This window comes from Vulpes vulpes, chromosome 10, assembly GCF_048418805.1.
Source record: "Vulpes vulpes isolate BD-2025 chromosome 10, VulVul3, whole genome shotgun sequence".
Taxonomy (NCBI): Eukaryota; Metazoa; Chordata; class Mammalia; order Carnivora; family Canidae; genus Vulpes; species Vulpes vulpes.
Genome location: NC_132789.1, coordinates 15,979,038 through 16,006,137, shown reverse-complemented (window position 1 = coordinate 16,006,137; position 27,100 = coordinate 15,979,038). Strand labels below are relative to the sequence as shown.

Here is a 27,100-nt window from a genome sequence, read left to right as displayed (position 1 = left end):
CTGTGAATGGATTGTCTGGCATAACCTCAGTGGTAACTTTGGCCTTCAATTGTTTGTAGTGTTCTGCTGACCCTTGTGTTTATTGTAGCAAGTCATCTGGTATGGAGACTTGAAGACTCTTAGTTTTTTTTTTTTTTTCCTGCCCTTGGATCTGGGCTGGCCTTGTGACTTCTTTTCTTTTCTTTTCTTTTCTTTTCTTTTCTTTCTTTTCTTTTCTTTTCTTTTCTTTTCTTTTCTTTTCTTTTCTTTTCTTTTCTTTTTTCTTTTCTTTTCTCTTCTCTTCTCTTCTCTTCTCTTCTCCTCTTTTTTTTTTTTTAAGATTTTATTTATTTATTCATGAGAGACACACAGAGAGAGAGAGAGGCAGAGACACAGGCAGAGGAAGAAGCAGGCTCCATGCAGGGAGCCTGACATGGGACTCAACCCCGGATCTCCAGGATCAGGCCCTGGGCCGAAGGCAGGCTCTAAACCTCTGAGCCACCCTGGCTGCCCCAAGACTCTTAGTTTCTGACCTTTGAACCTCTTGCTTTTGGAACCTCTTGACTTGGTCCCATTTTTAAAAGTCCAGAAGTGTTTTCTGAAAGTGCCCAAGTCCTGTTCTTTACTGTATGTCTAAGCTCAACAGCAAGATGATCGATTCAGCTTGGGTTTCCATATGCAATCCATATTTCCCGTGGGCTCCATTCATAACAGAATGAGTGATTTGACCCCAGTGGGATGGTTTTGGAATCGGGATATCATCTTGGGACAGCCAAATTTAAATTTGGTCAGCAAATTTCCAAGTTCTCTCAGTGGTGGATGCTTGGAATTTTTAGTATGGTAATGTGGAATCTTGTTGTTGGGTCAAGTTTGATTAGTTTCTTTGATAAGGACCCAGTCTATTTAGAGGTTTGTCATTTCGTATCTATTTTGTCCCATGTTCTAGAGGCTGCTGGCTAGCAGCTGTTGTAATTTTTGTCACTTGTCTTCTCAATCAACCCTGGTTTTGAAGAAATGAAAAGTTGTTTGACTCAGAAAAGACTAATCTACTTTTGGCGGGGGTTTTCAGCTCAGGAAATTGGATCTTCTGAATAGGAGCAAAGAATACACATCTTTTTGCCTTTTAAGAGATGGTTCTTCTTTTTCTGAACTATTTTCCTGGTTATTCAAAAATAGAATCTTCAGGAATAGTTGCAAAATATTAAATGGTGGTCAGTTTGTGAGCTTTTAAAAGTTGCCAGTTGATGCTATATGTTTGACTTTGTCATTCTCAAACTTACAAGCCATTCTGTTTTTCGCATCTCTATTGAAGCCAGGTTAGAACATTTCTAACTGCGATGTGTCATCATAAATATGCAATGTTCTTATTTTAAGATGTTTCCATTCTAAAAGCATGAGTACTTCTGTTGTTATCGGTGAATTGTTTTTTTTTTTTATATTTAAGACCTTTTTAATGGCAATATATATTTAAAACAGACATAAAAATTAGCATTCACCCACATATCCAGGGCCTGTGGAGAACCAGGTTGGGATGAGTGGGTGAGCTTTAGGCAGCCAGGTGGCTCCTGTGGGCTCTTCTAGGACTGAGACTGGTAGCTTTCAATCTGTTGTGAAGTTGGGGGAAATAAAGTCTGGATGTTAGCTGCCACCCTTTCTAATGTTGGTCTTCTTGAAGGTTCATAAGTCTTTTTCCAGTGATTGCAGGGCAAATGGAACCTAACTTCTCAAATTGTCCAGCATCTGGTTGACTCTCTACTCCGTGTGAGATGCCATGTGAATGGAGGAGACTCCCAGAGGATGCAGAGCCCTTGGGGAGGACATGCTAGTCACTGGCTTCCCCAGGGGTCTCTGTTGTGGGGTTAACTTGATGCCGGGCAGGATCTTTACTGGGCCAGCTTGCGGCCTCTGCGGGATGTGCAGATGCTCAATGTCTCACTTGACTAGAGCTTTCTTCTAATTCTGGACGAAAAGCAAACAGGAGTTTGGAGGAGGATGGAGAGAATTCACATCCCAAATTGGCTTCTGGAATGCAGTAGTTGGAGAGATTTAGTATTTTTTAAGATGTTTATTTGGATCTTGCCTCTTTCCAGAATGGATTTGAGACAACTTAAAACAAAAGTTAATTATAGCCTGGTTCCCAAAATGGGAAATCAGAGCAAAGGACAGGAAGGGAACCGAGTAAGAGTTGACATGACTACAAAGATGGTCGAGGTGTGTCCCTGCTTCTCCCAGCCAGAGAGGGAAGGACCATGCAGTGAAAGGGCAGGGAAGGAAGGCACTTGACTGGCAGTGGAAGACCTCATTGGTGCCAGGCGCAGTATTGTGAGGCAGTTGGTCTCACCCCAGTTTACAGCAGGTGAAACTGAAAAGCAGAGAGCTGAAGTCACTAGGCTGCAGTTTGAAGCCACCTGGGCCAATTGGCCTGAAAGCTGCATGTTGACTCAGAATATCACACTTAGTTATCATCAGAAGGAAGAAGGATTTCAGTTCCTGAAGTGGAAGAAATCTTTTGCTATTCAAACATTTTTTCTGAGGCTGTACTTTCTATTCTTTTTTAAAAATTAAAAAAAAATTTTAATTTAAGATTTTATTTATTTATTAGAGCATGGGAGGGGTGGAGGAGCAGAGGGAGAGGGACAAGCAGGGACTGCACGGAGTGCAGAGCCCAACATGGGGCTCGATCTCAAGACCCTGAGATCATGACCTGAGCTGAAATCAAGAGTTGGACACTCAACTGACTGAGGCACCCAGGCACCCCTATATTCTTTTTCCAGATTTTTTCACTATGTATATATTAACAAATGTAATAATTTTTTTTTAATCACAAAAAAGAGGTTGTACTTTATTCTGTATAGCATGTCACTTTGTATTACCAAGGGCAGCTTTCCACAGCAGTATGAATAGGCTGAGTCTGTTCATTTTTAATATCTACATCTAATCCCATTAGTTAGATATATCATATTTCAATAGTTTCTTAATGATGGATGTTTGGGTGATTTCTAGGCTTTTCCTCCCCTGTGTTACAAATGATGCTACAGGGAATCTATGTATCTATTGATCTACAAACTACTATCAGTTTCTGTAAAATAAATTGTCAGAAGCAGAACTATGAGGTCAGAGAGCATATGTTCACATTTAAATTTTTGATAGAGATTGCCAGATGACTCTTGTAGGAAAAGATTGTAGCATATTTATTGCACACCTCTTGTAGTCTGCTGGGTGCTGAGAGACATGCAAAAAGGATGCCAGAGGGTTTGTTGCCCTCTAGCAATTTCTATCTACATTGTGTACCTAATCCTAGGGAATGTCTGGGGTGTCGACTTGGGTGGGTGGGCAGGTGAGTGGGTGGATTTAATTCAACTTTTCAAGCTTGCCTTGCAAACATTGTGCATGGTGTCTGGGACTAGTCTTTCATTATATTGATTCTCTTGGGTATTGGATGTAATTTCCTTAGGGCAGGGACCTCATCCTACGTGACTTACAATATGTCTCACACATCTTAGTTGCTTTGTGGAGACATTGTAATTATAACACGTCAGGCAGTATTTGAGACTCTAATTGAGACATTCCCTTTTTTGGGGTGTGTGAAGAATTAATAACTTTGGCATTCTATACAGGTCATGGAGTATCAGCCTGGAGGGGACTTGCTGTCACTTTTGAATAGATATGAGGACCAATTAGATGAAAATATGATTCAGTTTTACCTAGCTGAACTGATTTTGGCTGTTCACAGCATTCATCAGATGGGATATGTACATCGGTAAGTGAAACTCTGATAGTATACTAAGAATTTGTATCATGTAAGAATTCCCCCAATAGAGTGACTAGATGAAGAATTTCAGCATCAAAATGATGCTCCGTCCAAATTTTAACCAGTCTTAACTGCAACTGGCTGAAAGTCTGTTTTCCAAAGTGGCAGACATTTCAGCTTACTCATTCAACAGTGAAATAGATCTAGAATTACAGTGTTCTCAAGTTTGCTAATAAGACCTGTTAATGTAGCTGATGAGACTTGAGAACTCTTGCATGGGTTCTTTGAGTTATATGGTAGAGAAACCGAATTCAATTTTCAGAAGGAACTGGCATACCACATAGGAGCAAAAGACCATGGAGTTGTACTTCTGCCCTCACCCATTAGTAATTTACAAAGGTGTTCTAGCAAGTTCTCAGTTGAAAAGTATCTCTTTAACATCCTCACTCATGTGATGTTTTACATACATTGGAGGATGTTGTGGGAATGGAACCATGGTTCCACTAGCTACATGACCTTGGGGAAGTCCCCTTGTTGCTTTTGATAGTTTTCCTGTTGTAAAATGTGTGTCTCTAGGAGAGATAATCCATCTAAATAGTTTATTTATTTTTATTTATTTATTTTTAAATAGTTTATATTTGTTCCCTTCCTCTTCTTGCCTCCTCCTCTATCCCTTTCTCCTCCCCTCTCCTTTTCCTTCTTCCCCTTTTTTTTCTTACTTAAATTTGTTTTGCAGAATGTTTGCTTATTGTTTATATCCATGAATAGGGAGGGTTATTTGGTAGAATCTATTTACTTATTTAGAAAGGTTTTATTTATTTCTTTATTTGAGAGAGAGAGAGCATGAGCAGGGGTGGGGGGAAGAGGGAAATGGAGCTCTATCCCAGGACCCTGGGATCATGACCTGAGCCGAAGGCAGACCCTTAACTGCCTGAGCCACCCAGGCACTCCTGTATAGCAGAATTTAGACACTGAGTTTCTTGGCTGAATCAATATCCAAGGTTAGCAGTTGCTTGCTGATTGGCATGAAGAAGACAACACTAATTTGTGGCCCTGATTTTCTTAGAGACATCAAGCCTGAGAACATTCTCATTGACCGAACAGGACACATCAAGCTTGTGGATTTTGGATCAGCGGCTAAAATGAACTCAAATAAGATGGTAACAAAATGGAATAAAATAACTTAGTAGAGATTATGCTACTAGGTGTTCTGTGGTCTTCATAAGTTTGGAAAATAAGGGCTAGCTTTGAGTGACATTTTGGAGTCTTCAACTGTCAGTGTATGACATGGTTTTTCTGAGGGTGGAAGTGGGGATGGAGACATAGAGCTGTTTCCCAGACTTGCTTGACTGTGGCATCCTATCTGTTAACACTGTACAAAACATTTTTAGGAGCATCCTTATAATTTGGTTAAAACATAAAGGGAAAATGCTTATTTTGTTTTTCTTTTTTTTTAAAATTTTTATTTATTTATGATAGTCACAGAGAGAGAGAGAGAGAGAGAGAGGCAGAGACATAGGCAGAGGGAGAGCAGGCTCCATGCACCGGGAGCCCAACGTGGGATTCGATACCGGGTCTTCAGGATCGCACCCTGGGCCAAAGGCAGGCGCTAAACCACTGTGCCACCCAGGGATCCCTTATTTTGTTTTTCTTTTCATTTTCCTTGCTTATTATAGATTATCTTATATAATCTTATTTTTCTCACATCTCTGTTTTCTATTCAGCAAAATTGAAACAAATCACTGGCACATTTGAACCAAATATCCTTAAGCATTAAGAACCAGCTGCTCAGAATGTCATTTCGAAGTCCTGGACCTTTGGTAAAAATTAAGCTGTATTCCACATGCTAAATAGGAAGACAACAGGGTATCTGCTGAGATTAAGAGCAAGAATACTTGAGGAAAAAGATGACAAAGTAAAAATATGTATATAGATTTAAAAATCCTAATAAAATTGGTATATATTAAAATGGAATTTTCATGTCAACTATGCGGAAAAAAAAAAGATCTAAGAGAAAATCAAGTTAGATTTTAAGACTTCTTTTACAACAGAACCATTTGGTGACCTGGGCAAAGTTTTAGGAACTTGGCCTTTTATTCATTCTCAGTAAAATACTGATTCTAGTTAAAATGCACAAATTAAGAGGTTACAAAGGTTACTCTTGAAAATGCCCTCCTTCTCAACTTCTGAGAGTTAAGTCTTTATAAAGGGAAATGTGTAAAATTGCCTTTTTTTTTCTCAAGTTCCTTGGAGGAAAGTGGATGTTGTTAGGTTGATATTAGGAAAAGGTTTGGGGTTATGTTAACTCCTTGTACTCTAGGGTTAACTAGACTGAGGCCTGTAGACCTGAGGCTCACTTTACTTGGTGTTCAGATCCTTGGAAAAAGTCTGTCTATGTATTGTTTTTCCCCCCACTCCAAATTATGTTCTTATAATTGATTCCACTTGATCATTACAATGAGAATTAGAATATAAGATCAGAGCATTTCATGTTTTAAAAATTATGGGCAATTCAGAAATAGTCATGAAAACCTAGTTGTCGAATTTAGTGGAATAAAGCACAGGAAAAAGTTAAGTTCTGCAAAGTTTTATCATTTAGTATTCAAAAACTTGTACTTTGCATGAATGACCTTAATAACCTCATGCATCTAGAAATAAACTGAAGCATAGATACATCATTGTCGGATAATTGAAGTGTAAGTACATAGCTCTGGATACCATCTGCATTGACTTTTTGCTCTGGATAATTCTTTTTTTTTTTTTTTTTTAGATTTACTTACTTACTTACTTACTTACTTACTTACTTACTTACTTATTTATTTATTTATTTATTTATTTATTTATTTATTTATGAGAGACAGAGAGGCAGAGACACAGGAGGAAGGAGAAGCAGGCTCCATGCCAGGAGCCCGACGTGGGACTTGATCCCGGGACCCCAGGATAATTCTTTATTGTGGGGGACTATCCTGTGTATTATAGGATATTTAGCTGTATTCTTGGCCTTTCTCTACTAGATGCCAATAATACCCTCCCCTCCTGTTGTGAAAACTAGAAGTGTCTCCAGGCTTTGCTAAGTATTCCATGGGGGACAAAATCACCCCTGGTTGAGAACCATTGCATGTCAGTTGAGGAACGTTAGAAAGCTTGTTAATGAGAGCCAGGACTATATATTTGCAACAAGAAAACTTCCTTGGAAAACTAGATTATGATCCAAAGTCATTGCTTTAGAAACAAATGGAAATAAAGAGTAAGGCCCTATCTCTGCATCTGGAATCACTCTTTTTGAGTCCTGACTTAGGGAGACTGGACTTTCATTTCAAATTTCTGCTTTTCAGTGCTTTAGACTAATTCTTTCAGTTTTTCTAATTGGAACAACCTTCACTTCAGGCACAGAGCCCTCCGGAGTCACCCAGGTTTATTTGCAGCTTAGCACTCATCCCCTGATTATTCTGGTGAAGGAGATAGGGCATTGAGTTCTGCATACTTGAGAGTAGTGCATCTCCTCTTTTCTTGGATAAAGAATTGCCCCTCCAAAACTTTGTGTTTTTAGGGCCAGAATGTGATAAGCACATAAGTAGGAAGGAATTTTTAGTATTGTTTTAAGTGAAAAGGCCCTTTAATTATAGAAGATTAGTAATCTACAATCTGGATGAAGTCAAGTATGGATATAGAATCATACTTTGTATTTTTGGTCAATGGAAGTGGGTTAAACATATTTAAGATTTTATTTATTAAGATTTTAATTAAGACCTATTTATAAAGATTTTATTTATTTGAGAGAGGGCACAAAAGGAGGAGGGGAGAGGGAGGTAGGAGGGAGAAAGAATCTCAAGCAGACTCTGCACTGAGCATGGAGCTTATTGCCTGTTGACAGGGCTTAGTCTCATGACTCTGAGATCATGATGTGAGTTGAAACCAAGAGTTGGATGCTCAACCCACTGAGCCACCAAGGCATCCCAACATACGTTTCTTTTAAACAGAATGTTTTATAGGCCTAAAGGAGGTTCTGAATATTTTTTGTACTCAAAATATATACAATATAATCTACATTTACTGAAATTCATGTATGTGACACACTCAAAATCAATCCTTTCCCCTACCACTCTTAAATTTTTTTTTTTTTAAATTTTTATTTACTTATGATAGTCACACACAGAGAGAGAGAGGCAGAGACACAGGCAGAGGGAGAAGCAGGCTCCATGCACCGGGAGCCTGACGTGGGATTCGATCCCGGGTCTCCAGGATCGCGCCCTGGGCCAAAGGCAGGCGCCAAACCGCTGCGCCACCAGGGATCCCCCACTCTTAAATATTATTTGTGAATGTTAGATATTTGTGACACTTGGATCTGTTGGTTTTTACATCTTCCATTGTCATTATGTTAAGCTTCTTAGCATGTTGCTTTGAAGTATTCTTACTAATAAAGGGGACCATACTGCTTAGAGGTTTGGGTGTTGAGCTGAGATATACCATTTACCTGCTGCTATGTGCTGTCTGCTCTTAGGGTACCCACTTTATCTTATTAGAATCTCAGAGTGGCAACTATGGAACTCTTTCAACCTTTCTCTTTTTTTTTTTCTTTCAACCCTTCTCATTCAGCTCCCACACAAATACTTGTAAGGAGATTATAAATAAAGAGCAGTATAGTGTATTAAGTGTTAATCAGCCTCATGGAGCAGTTGAAAATCCATGGGCGATAGCCTTTAGTGAGATTTATGTAGGAGTGAAAAGATTTTATCCTTTTTCCCCAAGAGGAACAACATAGTGATACCATTCCTGGTCCCCAACCCCTCATCTCACCCCGCTTCTGCAGGTGGATGTTTCTGCCCTGTGTAGCCACATGGGGAAAGTTAGGTTGAAATAGTTTTATGTTTAAGCATTTAATGGAAAGAAGACTGGGAGGCCGCAGACAGTGGTTTTCTTCTCTCTGCTTGTAAAGAAATCTAAGTTAATCCTTTATTGTTTCTTTTCTTAACCTCTCTATCTCCTGAAATATGACTAGACATAAATGCGTATAATTGCATACCTGTTGTGGGGCAGGAATTAGGGAGTTATCTGACTTTCCTTGGATAAATCTCATCATGAGTTTGAAAATGAAGCATTGATGGCTTAACACCCCTTGCTGGGTCATGCTGATAAACTCGACCCAGTCAAGTTCCTTTTGACTCTTTGCTCATGAACAAGTGACCAAGCCCTGTGTGCTGCAAACAAGGAGAACTGAATATTCTCAGTCCAGTGTGATGATAAAACCCAACAAGTGCAAACGATGCGTATTTAAGGATTGCGTAGTAATAGTTCTGCAAGGTAATTAAAAAGGATAAGCATTTAATGATGACATTAGTTTTTCTTCTCTTGTTTTCATATTTAAAAAATATTTTTATTTCTCATTGTCAGTATTGAGGATTTTTACCAAATCCCTGTAGTTTAATCCTAATCCTGTTCTGAGCTCATTAACATTTACACACATATAAAAAGAAGTCTTAGGATAGGCTCCCCAGCATCAAGGTTTTCCCTTGACTTAAGCTGCTTTCAGCTCCTCAAGCTTAAGGTGCCCTGTCTTAGAACAGATATTGTCTCCTTTCTCCCCTCTTTTGTCCTTCAGCAATGGCTTGTGGCTTTCTTGGGTAGTGTGACCATCTAGCTTTTCCCAGTAGGTACTTGCAATGAAAATTCTTCTTTTTTTTTTTCTTCTTCTTTTTTTTTTTTTTTAATAAAGATTTTCCTTTTTTAAAAGTAATCTCTACACCCAGTGTGGGGCTCGAACTCACAACTCCAAGATTAAGAATTGCACACTCCACTGACTGAGTTGGCCAGTTGCCCCTCAGTGGAGATTCTGTTGCCCAAAGCAATGGATGACTAGTGTCAAGAACACCAGTATCACACTGCTATCTGGAATTAGGGTTTGGAAAAACACCTAGTGGGCTTGAAAGAAGAGGTGAAAAGAGAAGCAGTAGGGAGAATGGGTCTGTTTCCTATAACTGTGGGTCTTTGGGGCAGAGGGATAGACAAGATTAAAGTTACAGTCTGGAAGAGCTTGAGTCTCCATCTCTAGGGAAGGGATATAAAACCCAGCCTTAAAAATGTGTGGCCATCCCTATAAAATCTCTAAGGTCGCTCAGGGAGCACTCAACATTCTTTAATGGGGAGAAGGTTCTTTAGTGCCCATGTAACTGCTCACGCAAGAGAAGCCTTTTTAAAGGCAGGGTTATTGGGCAGCTGTAGGATTATTGGTCAATACAGTATATGACTAACATCAGGCCCTGTCTGTTTTGATAGAGAAGAAGTCAGAGAGGTGATCCTTAGCCTTCAAATTTCATGAGTCATTAAGACTTCAAAACAATTTTCAAGGCTGAAAGGGTTGCTGGCTTCCTCTGTTGTCTAGGAAGGGATGGGGTTGGGGTGGGGGCAGAAAACCTTTCATCAGCATCATTTCAGAAACAAAGGGCTTATAAACACAAACAGAAGGACCGGGATGCCTGGGTGGCTCAGTGGTTGAACATCTGCCTTTGGCTAAGGTTGTGATCCCGGGGTCCTCGGTTGAGTCCTGCATCTGGCTCCTTGCAGAGAGCCTGCTTCTCCCTCTGCCTATGTCCTTGTCTCTCTCTGTGTGTCTCTCGTGAATAAATAAATAAATAAATCTAACCTCCTCCCCCCAGACAGAAGGACAAATTCTCAGAAAAAAAGGACAGTTCTTTAAATGGGATATATTTAGCTTAGAAAAAGACCTAGTACACTGCCCTAACCTTTCTCTGCCAAGGTCAGGTGCCTGAGTGTCCTTGGGTTGGAGGGCTCTGGATTTCTGAACAGTGGGGAGGGAACCACAGGAATAGGAGTTGGGGGTGAGGAAAATGAGCTCATTCACCTTGGACCTCTGGTGGAAGATATTTATCATGTTTTTCCCTGTGGGTGGCTCAAAGTAGGAATGTTGATTCCAGATATTTAAACTTGAGATACAAGGAGTTTGCCATATTGTTTTACCCCAGTTTTCAGTAATGGGTAGATTGATCTTATAGATTCATCTTTAGGATTTATTATCATTTTGCTGTTTTCGTAAGTAAGAGAAGCTCTGTGTAATGTATATCAGGAAAGACCTCTTCTGTTCTAGTTATATATCCATTTGTTATTTGTGCAACCAAAGGGCATGTATCATCAACAACTCTTGCCCTTTTGCCTTTGGATTATATTATGTGCTTTTTTTTTTTTTAATTAGTAAATCGTTTGCATTTTCTGACAGCATGCCACTTGACAGAAGGCTTAAGTACCTGGGAGAATAGTAATCAGTAGCAAATCAGCTTGTGTCTGAAATGTGGTTGTTGGCAATGTATTTGAGAATAATTGAAAGTTTGCCGTGTTCATTTTATTTATGGATTTCCAGGTGAGCGCCAAACTCCCGATTGGGACTCCAGATTACATGGCCCCTGAAGTGTTGACCGTGATGAATGGGGACGGGAAAGGCATCTATAGTCTAGACTGTGATTGGTGGTCAGTGGGAGTGATTGCATATGAGATGGTTTATGGAAGGTCCCCATTCACAGAGGGAACTTCGGCCAGAACCTTCAGTAACATCATGAATTTCCAGGTAAAGAGCTATTAGGAGATTTTGAAGTAATATCAAGAACTGTCATTTAAAAATGTATGAGTGAACATTTGTAATGTAAATCAGCAGTGCCAGATAATAACAATAGCAAATACTTATAAAGCACTTTGGGCTAAAAGCTGCTCTAAACGCTTTAGTAATTGTATTTTATTGACTCTCAGCTGCCAGTCATTGTAAGCCTATGCCATTATTTTAGGTACTATTAAAAAAGAACTGTTGCCAATTAATCTATCATATTTCATTGATTATAAAATGCATTTTGATTTTAGTGCTGTTAAGGTAATAACTGGGTCTTAGACTTGAAATATAGTTCATTAACTTGGCTAATCCTCAAACAATGTAAGAGGTAGATATTCTTTTCATTTCACAGATGAGGAAACCAAGGCCAAAATGGTTAAGTAACTTACCTAGAGTGACAGGCAGTCTGCCTTTAATATTATGCTGTGTTCTTTCTCAGTACTCTTAGCTGTTGAATATGTTAGTAAAATCATATGGGTATAGAGATTAGAATTATAGGAATATATATGAAGTGGAATTAAAACTCTTTTCTAATAATTGTACGTTCCAGTATACTAAGCCCATTTCTTAAGGATATGATTAAATATGTATGTTTTAGGCAAAAGGGAAACTTCATAGGTTTTTCTAACTCAGTCTCATCTTTCTGGAATACTTAATACATATTTTCATGTGTATAATACATATTTTATATGCTTAATACATACATATAATATTACTTGTTATTCTTGAGTCTCCTCTGGGGTTAAAGTTTTCCTTTGCATGATTCTTGGGGCCAATTTATCTTCTTCATTTCAGTCTGCTATTCAGTAATGAGTGAGTTGCACTAGGCACGGTTAGTAAACTGGGTTTGCAGTGATGAGCAAGGAAAAGGCTCTCTCTGCCTTCTTTCCCTGTTATCACACAGAAATCACAGTGCTCTGTGTTTGTGCAGAAGTAGATTGCAGAGGGAGCATGGTGGGGGCAGTGATAGGGTGGAAGAGGGGTGCGGGCTGGGGAGGGCGTTCTAGGCAGAGAGAACAGCATGATTTGTTCAGGCAGCTTTAAATAGCTCATCATTGTTGGACAGCAAAGAGCGAGATGATGGGGAGTGTAGCTACAAGAGACAGAGAGGAGCGGGGTCAAATCATGAAGGATATTGAACCCTTGCAAAGGAATGAGGCCTATTGATGTGAACAGGCCATTTATTTTGGGAACATGCCTTTGGTCCAAAGTTAAGAGGGCACAAAACTTCCTTCTTTTAAACAAACAAAAAAAAAAAAAAAAGGGAAACTTGCATATATGAGAAATACTTTTTTAAGTTTGGAACATGAGAAGTGGAATCTGCTAAGAGGGTGCTTATTCTATTTTATTGTATTTTATTTTTTGGAATAGCGGTTTTTGAAGTTTCCAGATGACCCCAAAGTTAGTGGTGAATTACTTGATCTGATTCAGAGTTTGCTGTGTGGCCAGAAAGAGAGACTGAAGTTTGAAGGCCTGTGCTGCCACCCTTTCTTCTCTAAAATTGACTGGAATAACATTCGTAACTGTAAGTAGAGCCACAGTCCTTCACTTCCGGTGTTGGAATTGAGTGTAAACACTTAGGAATGATCTGCAATTGTTCTGTCCCACAGAAGGTGGTATAAATTATAGAAATAAGGGCCTTAATTATCTACAGGGGATAGAAAAGGCTAATGATAGAGCTGTCGGTAAGTGATAATTCTTCTCCAAAATTGTTTGCACAGACCGGGGTTATTTATCAAACTCTCTGCTTACATGGCCTTCAGAACATCATCCCTCAGTGACTTAAAAGGGCAGACTGATGGAGTTCAAGTGTTGTCACTCGCTTTGACAGTTTCTTCTCAGAGGAAAAGCAAGCGTAGGTATATCCTTCACAGGTTAGGAAAAAAGACTCAAAAATGAGGCAAAGCGTGAGGTTGCTCTGCGAATGGCCAAGCCTGCAGCAGAACCATAAATGTCTCTCTGTGTTCATTTGTTTTCCTCGAGAATATTTGTCTTTGCTCACAGGCTTATAAAATCTATAATGTAGATGCACAGTGGAGTCATTCATATACGTGTCTCTTTGGGGTTATTTAGTGCAAACGAAATTCATTAAAAACAGAGACCTGATTTATTATCAACAAAACCCAAATGCTTTTTTTGTTTGTTTGTTTTACAAATTGGTAATTTGTTGTTGTTGTTAAACCTTTTTTATTTTTGGATGTGTTGTTGATTGAATGTGACCCAGTGATTAGCACAGTAGAACCAGTAGGAAAGCAGTTGGTCTGTGTTTTATCTTTGGTGATGAGGGGATGTGGGGAGTGGAATCCATTTCTAAGGTGTCAAAACTAGGCTTCTAGTTGGAGGCATGTTGTCATAATGTATGAGTTGGGTTAAGATCCAGTGTTGTCCAGTTAAAAGTCATTTTGATGGTTTCTCTAATGTGTGCAAATATTTAAATAGACTACATTTTTATAAATCTTAGCAATTCTTTTTCTTTCTGGATGTTACTTAATTTTTCTAATCTTTAGGCGTCAGCCCCCAAATTTCCAAGGTTCAGGGCTTTTAATCAACAGTATATTTTCAAGCCTGTCTTCTTTTTCTGCCTTTATTTTTTTATTTTTTTATTTTTTATTTTTTATTTTTTTCTTTTTCTGCCTTTAGAAAGATTTGATACAGTTTCCAATAGATACAATTTATATACTCAGTCTTTTCTTGCCTTGCCTTTGTATTTCTATAGTCTTCTTAAATGAGCAGTTAACGTTTCTATGCATGAACTTACCGATTATGTCTTAAAAACCTGTCTCCACTCAAGTGAGCCAGTGAGTGGTGATGAATTACCCCAGTAACTTTGAGTTTTGGTACACCTTGATGTTGTTTTTGATATTGTGTCCGAATTCCCAGGTTTTTTCCTAGTCTTTTTCTTCCAGGCTGTTTTATAGGCTCTAGGCTTATTGGGTTTAACAAGTGTAACTCCTGTTCTGTAAATTACACAGTGCCTGTAGAGGATACATGTCAGTGTGGATTGTGGCTCATGCTATCACAAGGCCCATCTTTTAGGGGTGCCAGAGTGGCGCTGTTGATTAAGCATCTAACTCTTGGTTTTGGCTCAGGTCTGATCTCAGGGTCATGAGATTGAGCCCTATGTTAGGCTCTGTGCTCCGTGCGGAGTCTGCTTGGGTTTTTCTCCCCCTCTCACTGGATCCCTCCCCCTGCTATCTCTCTCTAAAATAAAATACATAAAATCTTTAAACCAACAAAACAAGGCCCATATTTTAGAAGGTCCTGGTTTTCTTTGGGGTGAGATGACATTGTAATGGGTCACTGCAGTCTTGGTCATCTTCACACTTGCTGCTTTCATACTTACCCTGCCTCCTGTGGCTATCTACTTAGAATTTTCCATGTCCTAATACATACCCACTTTTTTTTTCTTCTTATTTTTTTAAAGGTTTTATTTTTAAGCAATCTCTATACCCAACATGGGGCTTGAACACACAACCCTGAGACCAAGAGCCAGGAGCTAGCTGCACACTCCACTAACTGAGCCAGAGAGATGCCCAATTTTTCCTTATTTTTAACACATGCGGATGTGTCACCCTCCACTCCCATCCTCACCCCCACCATTTTGTATCATGGAATTCTCATCCATCTGCATCCTGATTTTTTTTTTGAGGTTATTTTTTTAAGTAAAAATTGTATATATTTAAGGTGTATAACGTGATGATTTGATGTACATATACATGGTGAAGTGATTACTGTAGTCAAGCTAATGATCATATCCATCTTCTCACAGTTACCATTTTTTCCTTTTCTGTGTTGAGAGCACCTGTAATCTACTCTCTTAGCAAATTGCCTGTGTTCAATATAGTGTTATTAACCATAGTCATCATGCTGCGTATTGGATCTACTTATTTATCCTCTATAACTCCAACTTCATACCCTTTGAAGGGTTTCTCCATTTCCCCTGCCTCCCTGTCTGGTAGCCATCCTATTCTCTGCTTCCATGCATTTAACTCTCAGATTTCACAGAAAAGTGAGCTCATGTAGTTTTTTCTCTCTCTGTGCCTATATTATTTCCCTTAGCATAATGTCCTCCAGGTTCATCCATGTTGCTGCAAATGGCAGGATTTCCATCTTTTTTTTTTTGTTTTTGTTTTGTTTTGTTTTTTAAGGCTGAAAGATATTACCTTGTGTGGTTTATATACCACAACTTTATCCAGTCATCCATTGATTGGCACTTAGATTGTTTCTGTATCTTGATTGTGAAAAATGCTGCCATAAACATGAGAGCACAGATATCTCTTTGAGGTGCTGATTTAATTTTTTTTGGGTATACAACCAGAAGAGGGATTATTGGGTCATGTGGTAGTTCTATTTTTAGTTTTTGAGCAACCTTTATACTGTTTTGCATAGTGGCTGTAACAACATTCCTACCAACACCATACAAGGATTCCCTTTATTCCATGTTCTTGCCAACACTTGTCTTTTTTTTTTTCCCCCCTCCAAATAGGCTCCATGCTGGGTGTGGAGCCCAGTGTGGGGCCCAAACCCATGACCCTGAGATTAAGACCGGAGTGAGATCAAGAGTCAGATACTCAACCAGCTGAGCCACTCAGGTGCCCCTCTTTTGTCTTTTGGATACAAGTCATCCTAACAGGTGTAGTGCTATCTTATTGTGGTTTTGATTTGCATCTCCCTGATGATGAGCGATGTTCAGCACCTTTTCATATACCTGTTGGCTGTCTGTATGTCTTCTTTAGAAAAATATCTTTTCACGTCCTTTGCCTTAAGTCTTGATTCTCAAAAATCTCAATGATTTTTATGGACTTCTAACTCTCAGTATAGTGGCTCTGAAGTGTTGTGAAATATGTTTGCCTTAAAACATTTCTCTTAATTTTAATAAACCTTTTACTTTGGAATAGATTTATAGAGAAGTTGCAAAGATGGCACAGAGAGTTCCCAATACCCTTCTCCCAGTTTCCCCTACTGTTATAACATCTTACATAACTATGCCACATTTGTCAAAACTGAGATTAATATTTGCACATTACTAATAATTAAACTTGAGACTTTATTCTGATTTCACCAGTTTCTTCCTTTATGTCTCTGTTCTGTTCCAGGATCAGTCCAGGGTGTGCCATATTGCAATGAGAGTGTTTGTGGTGGATGGGACTACACCAGGGTGGGTTGGCTCTTCATGTCCACTGAGGACTGGTAGCAACTTTTCCTGAAGGTTCTGTGGCATCCCTGGCTATGCAGAGAGCTGTGGTATTTATTGTTTCTCCTAGCAGATTTCCCTGTTTTTCACCAACCTCCATTCCCTGCATATTTGCAATCAACTCAGGGTTGTGTGATTTAAACATTGCTGGACTCCATGCTATTTGAGTTACTTCCTAACTACATAACTCTAACAGAAATTATGCTTTTGTCCAGTCCTATTTTTCATAAATAAGCATTGAGTGATTTTGATCAACCAAAACACTTGAAGCCATTGGATTTCCTGAGTTTATGGTTGCTACTTAAATGCCTTATGGTTCCAGCATATTAAATATTTCTACCCTCCACACCCAAGATTGTTCCTTGATGAAAGCAACATTAGCCTCTCTGCTGCCTCACCCCTAATTCTTCTTTTTCTTGTTGTAACCAAAGAAAGGAAGTACTGCTTAACACAGCAGGTAATAAGAATCTTCTAAAACTCATTATCTCCAGAGGTGGCCCTGGCAGGATATATAAATGCAGTTTAAGAGGGGTCTGGGCAAATTTATGAATGATAGAATTGGGAGTGGCTGCTGAGGGGGGAACTAGGACATGCCTTGGTTTTGATTCCAAAGTCAGATGAAACATCTGTGTCCTCCTGGGTCCAGCCTCTTTGGGTTGCTCTGGGCAACGCTATGCGAACCAGGAACCTGACCCAGTTCTAGAATGCTGATTCTCCCAGCAAGTCAAAAGCTTTGTGATGAGTTATTGCCCCATGAAGGTCACCAGACACCCATTACCCTGATATTCCATTCCCAGCTTCACATGATCAGATGTCAGTGTGCGTTTTTCAGCTACTTATTATTATCATTATTTCAAGGCTGCTTTCCAGGTTCTAGTAGGAGGCTTCTTAAGGATATTGGCTGCCCTGGGCTCTGCAGTCTCAATGATGTTTCCTATATTGGGCAAGAGTCTGGGTGTACCCAGCCTGATTTTTGAGCTGCTGGAGAGCTGAGGCCAATTGGAACACCTCTTTCATTTGTGCCTTTGTGGTTATACCTCCATTTCCTGGTATTATGTGCCTGTTCCTGTCAATGGGGAAGTTTTGCTGCCTGGTGTGCTTTTCTAGTCCCATCTGTTAAAATATCTACCCAGAACAGGCATAGTGATGTCACAGGAACCAGCATGCTAGTCCCTTTCATCCAAAACCATCATGTCCTGGGCCTCAATCTCAGGACCCTAAGATCATGACCTGAGCCGAAATCAAGAGTCAGACACTTAACCGACTGAGTCACCCCTATGCCCTCACATAGGCTTGATTTTTTTTTTTTTTTAAGATTTTATTTATTTAGTCATGAAAGACACACAAAGAGAGGGAGAGACATAGGCAGAGGGAGAAGAAGACTCCCTGCTGGGAACCTGATACAGGACTTGATCCCAGGACCCTGGGATCACACCCTGAGCCAAAGGCAGACACTCAACCACTGAGCCACCCAGGCATCCCTCATAGGCTTGATTTTAAACAAAATATGGACTATGACCTGGTAACTCCTTCTGCACATACACCATCCTGTTCTTTCCTCCGATCTGTTACCCTCCCCAGCCTCAGACCTAGCCATGAGAAAAAACAATGTTGCATTGAAGACCCACTTCCAAAATTGGGGTTTATGTCATCTTGGGATGAATGACAGGATTTGATTTATATTTTCTGTTTATTAGAACAGCATTTCTCAACCTTGGCACTATTGACCTATGGGACCAGATCATTCTTTGTGGTGGGAGCTGATGTGTGAATTGCAGAATATTTAGCAGCACCTTGGCCTTTAGCCATGGATGCCAGCAGCACCCTCCCCCCTGCAGTTTGTGCCAACCAAATATATCTCCAGACCTTGCCCAGTGTCCTTTGGGGGCTGTATCTGCCTCTGATGGAGAACTAGTGATTGAGAATTGGCCTGGTGGATACTAGGAGAGAAAGTATTGCAGTGATCAGAATCACTCAAGACTGTCATTGCTGACAAATGATGGAAGTATAGTTTGGAGCCAGTAGGATCTTGTTGTGTAGAGTGTGGTCCATGGACCAACAGCATCGGCATCCCTGACATCACCTGGGAGCTTGTTAGGGATGCAGATACTTGGGCCCTCCTAGACCTGCTGAGTCAGAAATGGCACTTTAATAAGGTCCCCAGAAATAAGATTCCTGTGAATATTAGCATTTGCAAAGCCGTGCAAGATGAGCCTTAGAATTTCTTTCTCATCTTTGCAGGATCCTGCTTCCTCATTGTATTCTCTGGGCTCAGGATAAGGGGAGACTGCTTTTTGGCTGAGGACTTCCATCCGCTGATGAACTGCTTAGAAATGCTGGATTTTAGGCTCTGCTTTTGAGGAATTGAAAGCTTTTTTTCCCCCAGACTTTACAGCTTTCAGATCTTTCAAGATGGTGGCTTCACTTAATCTCCACCTGCTGATAGCAAATAGGTGGTTGTAAAGAAGGCATTTTTATGCCTTGTACTCCCCATCCCTCCTCAGCTAACTGTTGTCTCATGTTTACTTTTAATTAAGGATGGATTCAAAGTTTTCTTCATTAACTTTTTTAGTGTGTATTTTATTGCCATCCTTCTATTGAGTACCTCCTATGTACCAGGAACTCTGCAAAGCACATTATATGTATTATTGTCCCATTAACTCACTATACCTCTGTGAGACGGGTGCTATGATTAGTCTCACAGTACACGTAAGGATATTGAGGCCTAAGTAGATGAAGCTGCTTGACAAAGGTCCCAGAGCCTGTGTTGGCAGTGGCCGAAGCAAATTCAGGTCTCTAGGACTCCAAGTTCTCTTTGCTTTTATTTATTTGAAAAGTTTATACAGTCCTCGATTTAAAAAAAAAAAAAAATCAAGTGACCCAGAAGGTTAAACAGTGAAACTAGTCTCCTTCTCACTCTATGCACAGGGCCTCTCCCTAAAGTGAACCACTATTGTTAGTTTCTTATATAACTTTCCGGAATATTCTAATATAAACACCAGTATGGCCTATACTCTTAACAACCTCATTATATTGCCTTCTAAGAAATCAGGAGTTTTTATTGTCAGGTGATTTTCCTGCATCATTGATATAAATGAAGAGATCTTCATTTATAACCCTACCATAAGGAGCTCCAGTGGTGCAATCGGTTAGCGCGCGGTACTTATAACCCTACCATATTTGTCCTTTGAATGGACTACTCTGGCTTTGATTTCTGATGAGCAGCGTTCTCTTCTTTACAAATGAAAACCCCTTATGTTTTTTTTTTTAATTATTTTTTAAAAGATTTTATTTATTTGTTCATGAGAGACACAGAGAGAGAGGCACAGACATAGGCAGAGTGAGAAGTAGGCTCCCTGTGGGGAGCCCGATGCAGGACTCCATCCCAGGACCTCGGGATCATGACCTGAGCCAAAGGCGGATGCTCAACCACTGAGCCTCCCAGGCGTCCCACCCCTTATGGTTTTAACATGAATATTTCACTTATTTGTTTTAGCATTCTGTGTTTAGAATAGCATTATTTCAGTGGCTTGTGAAGCATAGGTGTTGGTTTATTTTCGGCCTTTTTCAGGTCTGTTTTGGATTCCTATCATTTGAGTAGATATCTGTCCATGCTTTGTTTCCTAAGCTAGTTTTTGGGGGTTGGTAGATGTGCTTTGTTTGCCCTGGTTGGCCCTTAAATATATCTCCCTGTCAGACAGCCACCTAGCCACTTCAGGGGCATGAGGAAATGAGGAAGGGGAGCTGGGCTGTTGGGAGATCAGCACGACAGAGGGAGGGGTAAGAAAGGGGGAGGGATGCTATAGTAGTGATGGCAGGAATTCAACTTACTAGACTAGGAGGATCTGGGCACCCCACCCTCCAACATAAACAAGGAGTAATGAAGATATGTAGTCAGTAGGTCTTACAGGCTTATGGGCTATACAGGCGAGTATTTATGTGTCTATTGGGGATTGTTCTCTTTTTAGAAAGTAAGTTATGATAGGAGCAAATAGGCTAAGAAGAGCTAAATGCTTATAAATTAGGATTATGGGATTTCCCTGCTCCATTCTGAATTTAGAAGCTATATCCAGAGATGTTAAAAATATGCAGTATTTCATTTTATTCCAAGATAAATTGAGATGGCTTATTTTAGAGGTAATTGCAATATCAAAAAGATAAAAATAAATAAGTGTAGGAATCTGGTTGAAGAGAGTAAGTATCCCAGTAAAGAAATAAAGTCAGGGTTAAAAGTAAAAAGTTCTAGTCAAGTTGCTGGACGAGGACCAATTTGGGACTCCTAGCCTCCTAGTGGCCAAAGCAAAAAGGAAAATAGAACAGTTACAGTTTCTTTTGAACAATTTGAGGGTTAGGGGTGCTGACTCCTGCATAGTCAAAAATCGGCATATAACTTTTGACTCCCCCAAAGCTTTTAACAGCCTACTGTTGACCAGAAACTTTACTGATGATGTAAATAGCCATATAACATGTATTTTGTGTGCTATATGTATTACACACTATATTCTTACAATAAAATAAGCTAGAGAAAATGTTATTAAGAATGTTATGGGCAGCCCCGGTGGCTCAGCGGTTTAGCACCGCCTTCGGCCCAGGGCGTGATCCTGGAGACCTGGGATCAAGTCCTACGTTGGGCTCCCTGCACAGAGCCTGCTTCTCCCTCTGCCTATGTCTCTGTCTCTCAGGAATAAATAAATAAAATAAAAAAAAAGAATTATAAGGGAGGGAAAATAGATTTATAGTACTGTGCTGATTTATTGAAACTAAAAGACAACCTACAAAATGGGAGAAGATATTTGCAAATGATGTATCAGATAAAGGGCTAGTATCCAAGATCTATAAAGAACTTATTAAACTCAACAGCAAAGAAACAAACAATCCAATCGTGAAATGGGCAAAAGACATGAACAGAAATCTCACAGAGGAAGACATAGACATGGCCAACAAGCACATGAGAAAATGCTCTACATCACTTGCCATCAGGGAAATACAAATCAAAACCACAGTGAGATACCACCTCACACCAGTGAGAATGGGGAAAATTAAGGCAGGAAACCACAAATGTTGGAGAGGATGTGGAGAAAGGGGAACCCTCTTGTACTGTAGGTGGGAATGGGAACTGGTGCAGCCACTCTGGAAAACTGTGTGGAGGTTCCTCAAAGAGTTAAAAATAGACCTGCCCTACGACCCAGCAACTGCACTGCTGGGGATTTACCCCAAAGATACAGATGCAGTGAAACGCCGGGACACCTGCACCCCGATGTTTATAGCAGCAATGTCCACAAGAGCCAAATTGTGGAAGGAGCCTTGGTGTCCATCGAAAGACGAATGGATAAAGAAGCTGTGGTCTATGTATACAATGGAATATTACTCAGCCATTAGAAATGACAAATACCCACCATTTGCTTCGATGTGGATGGAACTAGAGGGTATTTTTTTAATTAATTAATTAATTAATTTATTTATTTATTTGGAACTGGAGGGTATTATGTTGAGTGAAATAAGTTAATTGGAGAAGGACAAACATTATATGGTCTTATTCACTTGGGGAATATAAAAAATAGTGAAAGGGAATAAAGGGGAAAGGAGAAAAAATGAGTGGGAAATATCAGAAAGGGAGACAGAACATGAGAGACTCCTAACTCTGGGAAATGAACAGGGGTGGTGGAAAGGGAGGTGAGCGGGGGGGTGGGGGTGACTGGGTGACGGGCACTGAGGGGGGCACTTGATGGCATGAGCACTGGGTGTTATGCTATATGTTGGCAAATTGAACTCCAATTAAAAAAAAAAATCATGTGTAAGTAGACCCCTGCAGTTCAAACCCATGTTGTTCAATGGTCAACTGTATGAGAGCCGCAGTCTCATGACAGGGAAAAATCCAGAATGGTTTGCTCAGGAAAGACTTGATTTTCTGGATACCAAGCCCTGAGGAATTTCATCACTGGGTTCCACATAAATGAGACCTCCTTGTGGCATGGTGAACTTCATCCCTCCCAAATGTGCTCTGAAGATTTCCCTACAGCTGCTGCTGCTTTTAAAAAAATATTTATTTATTTTAGAGAGTGAGAGAGCATGAGCAGAGGGAAGGGTAGAGGGAGAGGGAGAGAGAATCTCAAGCAGACGCCCTGCTGAATGCAGAGCCTGATATGAGGCTCGATCCCACAACTCAGATCATGACCTGAGCAGGAGTCATGAGACAGATGCTCAATTGACTGAGCCACCCCTGCACTGCGCTATGGCTGCCTTTTTTTTTTTTTTAAAGATTTTATTTATTCATGAGAGATACAGAGAGAGGCAGAGACATAGGCAGAGGCAGAGCAGGCTCCATGCAGGGAGCCCTGTGTGGGACTCGATCCCAGGACCCAGGATCATGCCCTGAGTCAAAGACAGGCAGTCAACTGCTGAGCCACCCAGGCGTCCCACTATGGCTGCTTCTTATAGTGCCTCTCAGGGTAAACCAATGGTACAATGCTGAATTTCAGTTTAGTAAAATCATTTTCTAAATAAGGTAAATTAATGCCTTTCCTCCGGGGAAGGTAGGGAATAGGTTTTTCTGGAAAACCCATAAATTGGAGTCTTCAACCCTTAAATTCTCACTTGCCCAAAAACCTTTTACAACCAAGCAAACACGGAAATGATTTGGCCAAAGATTCAAAATTATATTAAACATCTGGGACTGTATTCAGCAGCCAACTTTTGAGTCAGTTCTGTGAAGTGTGGTGATTGCATTTACGCTCATTTTCTGAGTGTGAAGTTTGGATAGAACTAAGGAGAGTGGCTGGCAGGAGTTGAAACAGGCTAAAAAGCCAAAGGACAAAGAGTAGAAGGTTCAGGTGATCCACAACCAATGGTTTGGAAACGATTTTCAGCATCTCATTTCAGAGAAAATAAATGTGACCAACTCAGTTGCTCCCTGGTGATGGAAAGAAAAGGATTGTATTCATTGCACAGCATTAGCAATTTGGGGTCTAAGACCCGCCCTTCCTGTCCTTCAAACTTCTGACAAACCAAAGACACAGGCAAGGAACTGATAGCCAGGGAGGGATGGAAGCATCCACTTTGTTCTTGGCAAGGCAAGTGCTCAATACCCTTTGATGCAGGGCTCCAGGACATTTACCACCCTCGCAGAGAAGAATGGAGGACCTTCCCTCAGGGATGGAGCGGCCTTGTCACAGTGGGACTGAGGGAAACCAGGAGGACAAGTTGGCTGAGTGACTGCCATGTCTGGACGTAGGTGGTGGAACAGGAAGTGTTAAGCTTGGTTCTTTGCTTTCCAGGCACAGTAACCCTGCCTTCCAATAAAACATAGCCTGATGTTGTCCAGCTCTGATGAGTCACATTAGCTCCTTCTTGGGAGAGGAGTGAGCAGAGGGGTGAGGCTTGATGTGTTTGTTCAGCACGTCCACCTCATGTGGTGAAGGAGCCTGGCTGGAAGCTCCTTAGCCCAGGAAGGATTGGGGACAAAATATTCTCACTGCCCAATGGTTTATTGAGGAATAATAAACATGTAGTTGCATGTATTTTAAATGTACAGTTTGTGTTGATGTATGTACATACCTGTGAATTCATCACCGTGCTCAAGAGCAAGAACATATCCATCAACCCCAGAAGTTTCTTCATGCCCCTTTGAGACCCTTTCCTGACACCCCTCCCCATTCCTTCCTTTGTTCCTTGGCAATGACCGATCTGCCTTTTGTCACCATAGTTAAGCTTGTATTTTCCTAAACTTGATATAAATTGAGTCATGCAAGGTATATGCCTTCTTTCATTCAACATATTCATTCCGAGATTCTTTCCATGTTTTGGCATATGTCACAGTCCATTCCTTTTCATTGCTGAGTAGTAGTTCATTGTATGGATATACCACAGTTTGGTAATCCAGTCCTCTGCTGCTAGACATTTGGCTATTTGACATAAAGCTTCTATGAACATTTGTGTGCAAGTCTACAGACTGACACATTCATTTCTCTTGGGTAAGTATCTAGGAGTGGAAAGTCTGGATTGTATGGTAGATGTATATGCTTAACTTTTTAAGAGATTGCCAAACTTTTTCAGAGTGGTTGTACCATTTTATATTTTCACCAATAATGAATGAGAGATCCAGTTTCCCCATGTCTTGTCAATGCTCCCAATAGTTAGATTCAAAGTCACTCATATCTTGGGATATAGTCAGCTATGGAGATAGGCTTAATTTTTTTAAATTAAAAATCTATCTCTATATATGTATATATATACACACAAACACAGGTATACACACATATATCTATGAATACTATTTTTTTCTATGTCATCGACTTGATGAAAGAGTCAGGTTGTTGGTTTACAGAATACCCCCACATTTGTCTCTTTACTTCCTCAGTAGGGGATGATGATGGTACTTGTTCTTCTGGTCCTTGTAAACTAGAAGTTATATCCAGAAGCTAAAAATAGATTCCAATTTGACTTTACTGGCAAGAATATCTTGTAGAGGGGTTTCTCCTGGCCTAAGATGGGACAATATGAACACCAAAAAGACTGCAGTGTCTTGAAACACAACAAATATATAACAGTTTATGAGTTCTAAATGATAATTTGAAAAGAAATCTCACTGGTCACTTCTGGCAATTGCTAAGTCATTACTCTGAATGTTACTAAATATAGGGAAAGAACCAAGCATTTCTCTTGCCTTCCTATTTGAATTATATTTCAGGGTTTGTTGATGTGCTAATAAATGTAGAAGGAAATTGGAAAACCACCATTTTGCAGCCCTTAATGAAGTAATGGCTGTAGGCAATGCTCATCAATGGCTGCTGAAACCTTTAAGTGAAAGGAGGGGGGACTTTATCCTGGAAGGATCAGGCTGATGTCATCAGAACCCATGGATCATTCTTAACATCACAGGATGAGAGACAAGCAGACATTATATGCCCTCTAATTTCATGCATTAACTAGACAGCACATCCAGAATACTGGGAAGTATTCTTGCCAAAAGAATTGAATATGAATGAACAGAAGGCCCTCAGCTGAACTACCAGTTAATAGGAAACATGGAGGACAGGGAAACATTAAATGATGTCACAGAGATACACTCAACCAAGTCTAGTATGTGGAATATTCTATAGAGACATGTGATCCAGTTTCTTAGACCAATAAATGGCGTTTAAAAAAAAAAAGATCAGTATTACAGATTAAGAGACCTGCCAAATCAGTTTGTAAACCTTGGTTGGATCCTGATTCAAATGAAACCGACTGTAAAGAGACATTTTTGGGACAACTGGAGAAATCGAACACAATATGGTATTAGATAATGTTACAGAGTTACTATTAATTTTGTTGGGTGTGATGAAGGTATTATGGTAACAGTGTTTTGGAAGTCCTTATCTGTTAGAGGATTGGTTCTCAAGTCGGGGTGATTTTGCCCCCTACAGGACATTTAGTAATGTCTGGAGACCTCTTTGGTTGTCATGACTTGATAATGTTGGCATCTGGTGGGCAGAGGTCAGGGATACTGCTAAATGCCCTACAATATACTTGGCAGCTCCTACAACAAAGCATTGTCCATTCCCACATGTCACTAGGGCCACAGTTGAGAAATCTTGTTTAGAGATATGTACTGCAGTAGTTATGGGTGAAATGGTATGATGTCTGGGGTTTGCTTTTAATAATCAACAAATGCAGAAACAAGACAAGGATGAACGGAATGGGATGGGAGTTGCTCATTGCTGAAGCTGGGTGAAGGGCATGTGGGAGTTCATTTTATACCTTACTGCTTTTGTGCGTGTGAAGATATATTTACAAATAAATTTGAAAATGTTGGAGAAAAGGATACTGTAGTGTTCTGAGGGCAGCAAAGAAGGTGTGTAATGTGATGTGTTCTTGGGTGTAGGTAATTCAAGGGAGAAGGTGCTCCAAAGAGAATGTTGTTGGGTGCTAGAGCGATCTGGTCCTAGGGAATGGAAGCCAAGGAACTACCTCCTTCACTATTGTTTAAGTATGTTCTGGGGGCTTCCACCTGGGCCCCACAATGGCTGTATCCAGACCTAACCTGGCATGGAAATGCAGTCATGGCCAGTTGCAGTTTGAAAGGGTTCTCTTTGGAGCAGTTCCAGCCTGTGTAGGTATTTGGCAGGTTTGCTGAGTACCTAGACCCAGAGGGAGGGGGGCAAACAAAGTAAAGTTACAGTATTAGAAATCTGGCTCATGTATGATGCAGAATTGAGAGAATGCATCTCTCAAGTGTAATCCTGTGGGAAAATGTAAGCCATTTACCAAAAACTTGATGTTAAAGAGCCTCGTAGGAACATGGCTTTTGAGAATGGCGAGATTCAGGCAGAGCACACAACTCCATCAAGATCTCAGATCTGCCATCAGAGAGGGACTCTGCTTAGCTGTTGGCAGCCAGACCCTAGAATCCTTCAGATTGATTGACTGAAGCATACTAGAAAATGCTAACTTCCTTATTCGTCTCCTTTGATGACACCATTGTAAAAATTGATCACGGGCCACATCAGCATTACCTTAAAGTTTCTTTGTGACTCTTTTGAGAAGCGAAGACATGGGAGAATATTTTATTTACCTAGGTCTGTTG

General features: G+C 40.2%; 1 protein-coding gene across 10 annotated transcripts in view; it reads left to right on the top strand.

The window, feature by feature from the left end:
* CIT (citron rho-interacting serine/threonine kinase) overlaps positions 1–27,100 on the top strand; it is a 168,418-nt gene that overhangs the window by 33,476 nt on the left and 107,842 nt on the right. For all 10 annotated transcript variants that reach the window (XM_072722958.1, XM_072722959.1, XM_072722956.1 and 7 more), the window contains exons 6-9: positions 3,597–3,739; positions 4,797–4,890; positions 11,103–11,306; positions 12,714–12,867. In XM_072722958.1, coding sequence (XP_072579059.1) covers positions 3,597–3,739; positions 4,797–4,890; positions 11,103–11,306; positions 12,714–12,867 — 595 coding nt within the window. The remainder of the gene's footprint in view (positions 1–3,596; positions 3,740–4,796; positions 4,891–11,102; positions 11,307–12,713; positions 12,868–27,100) is intronic.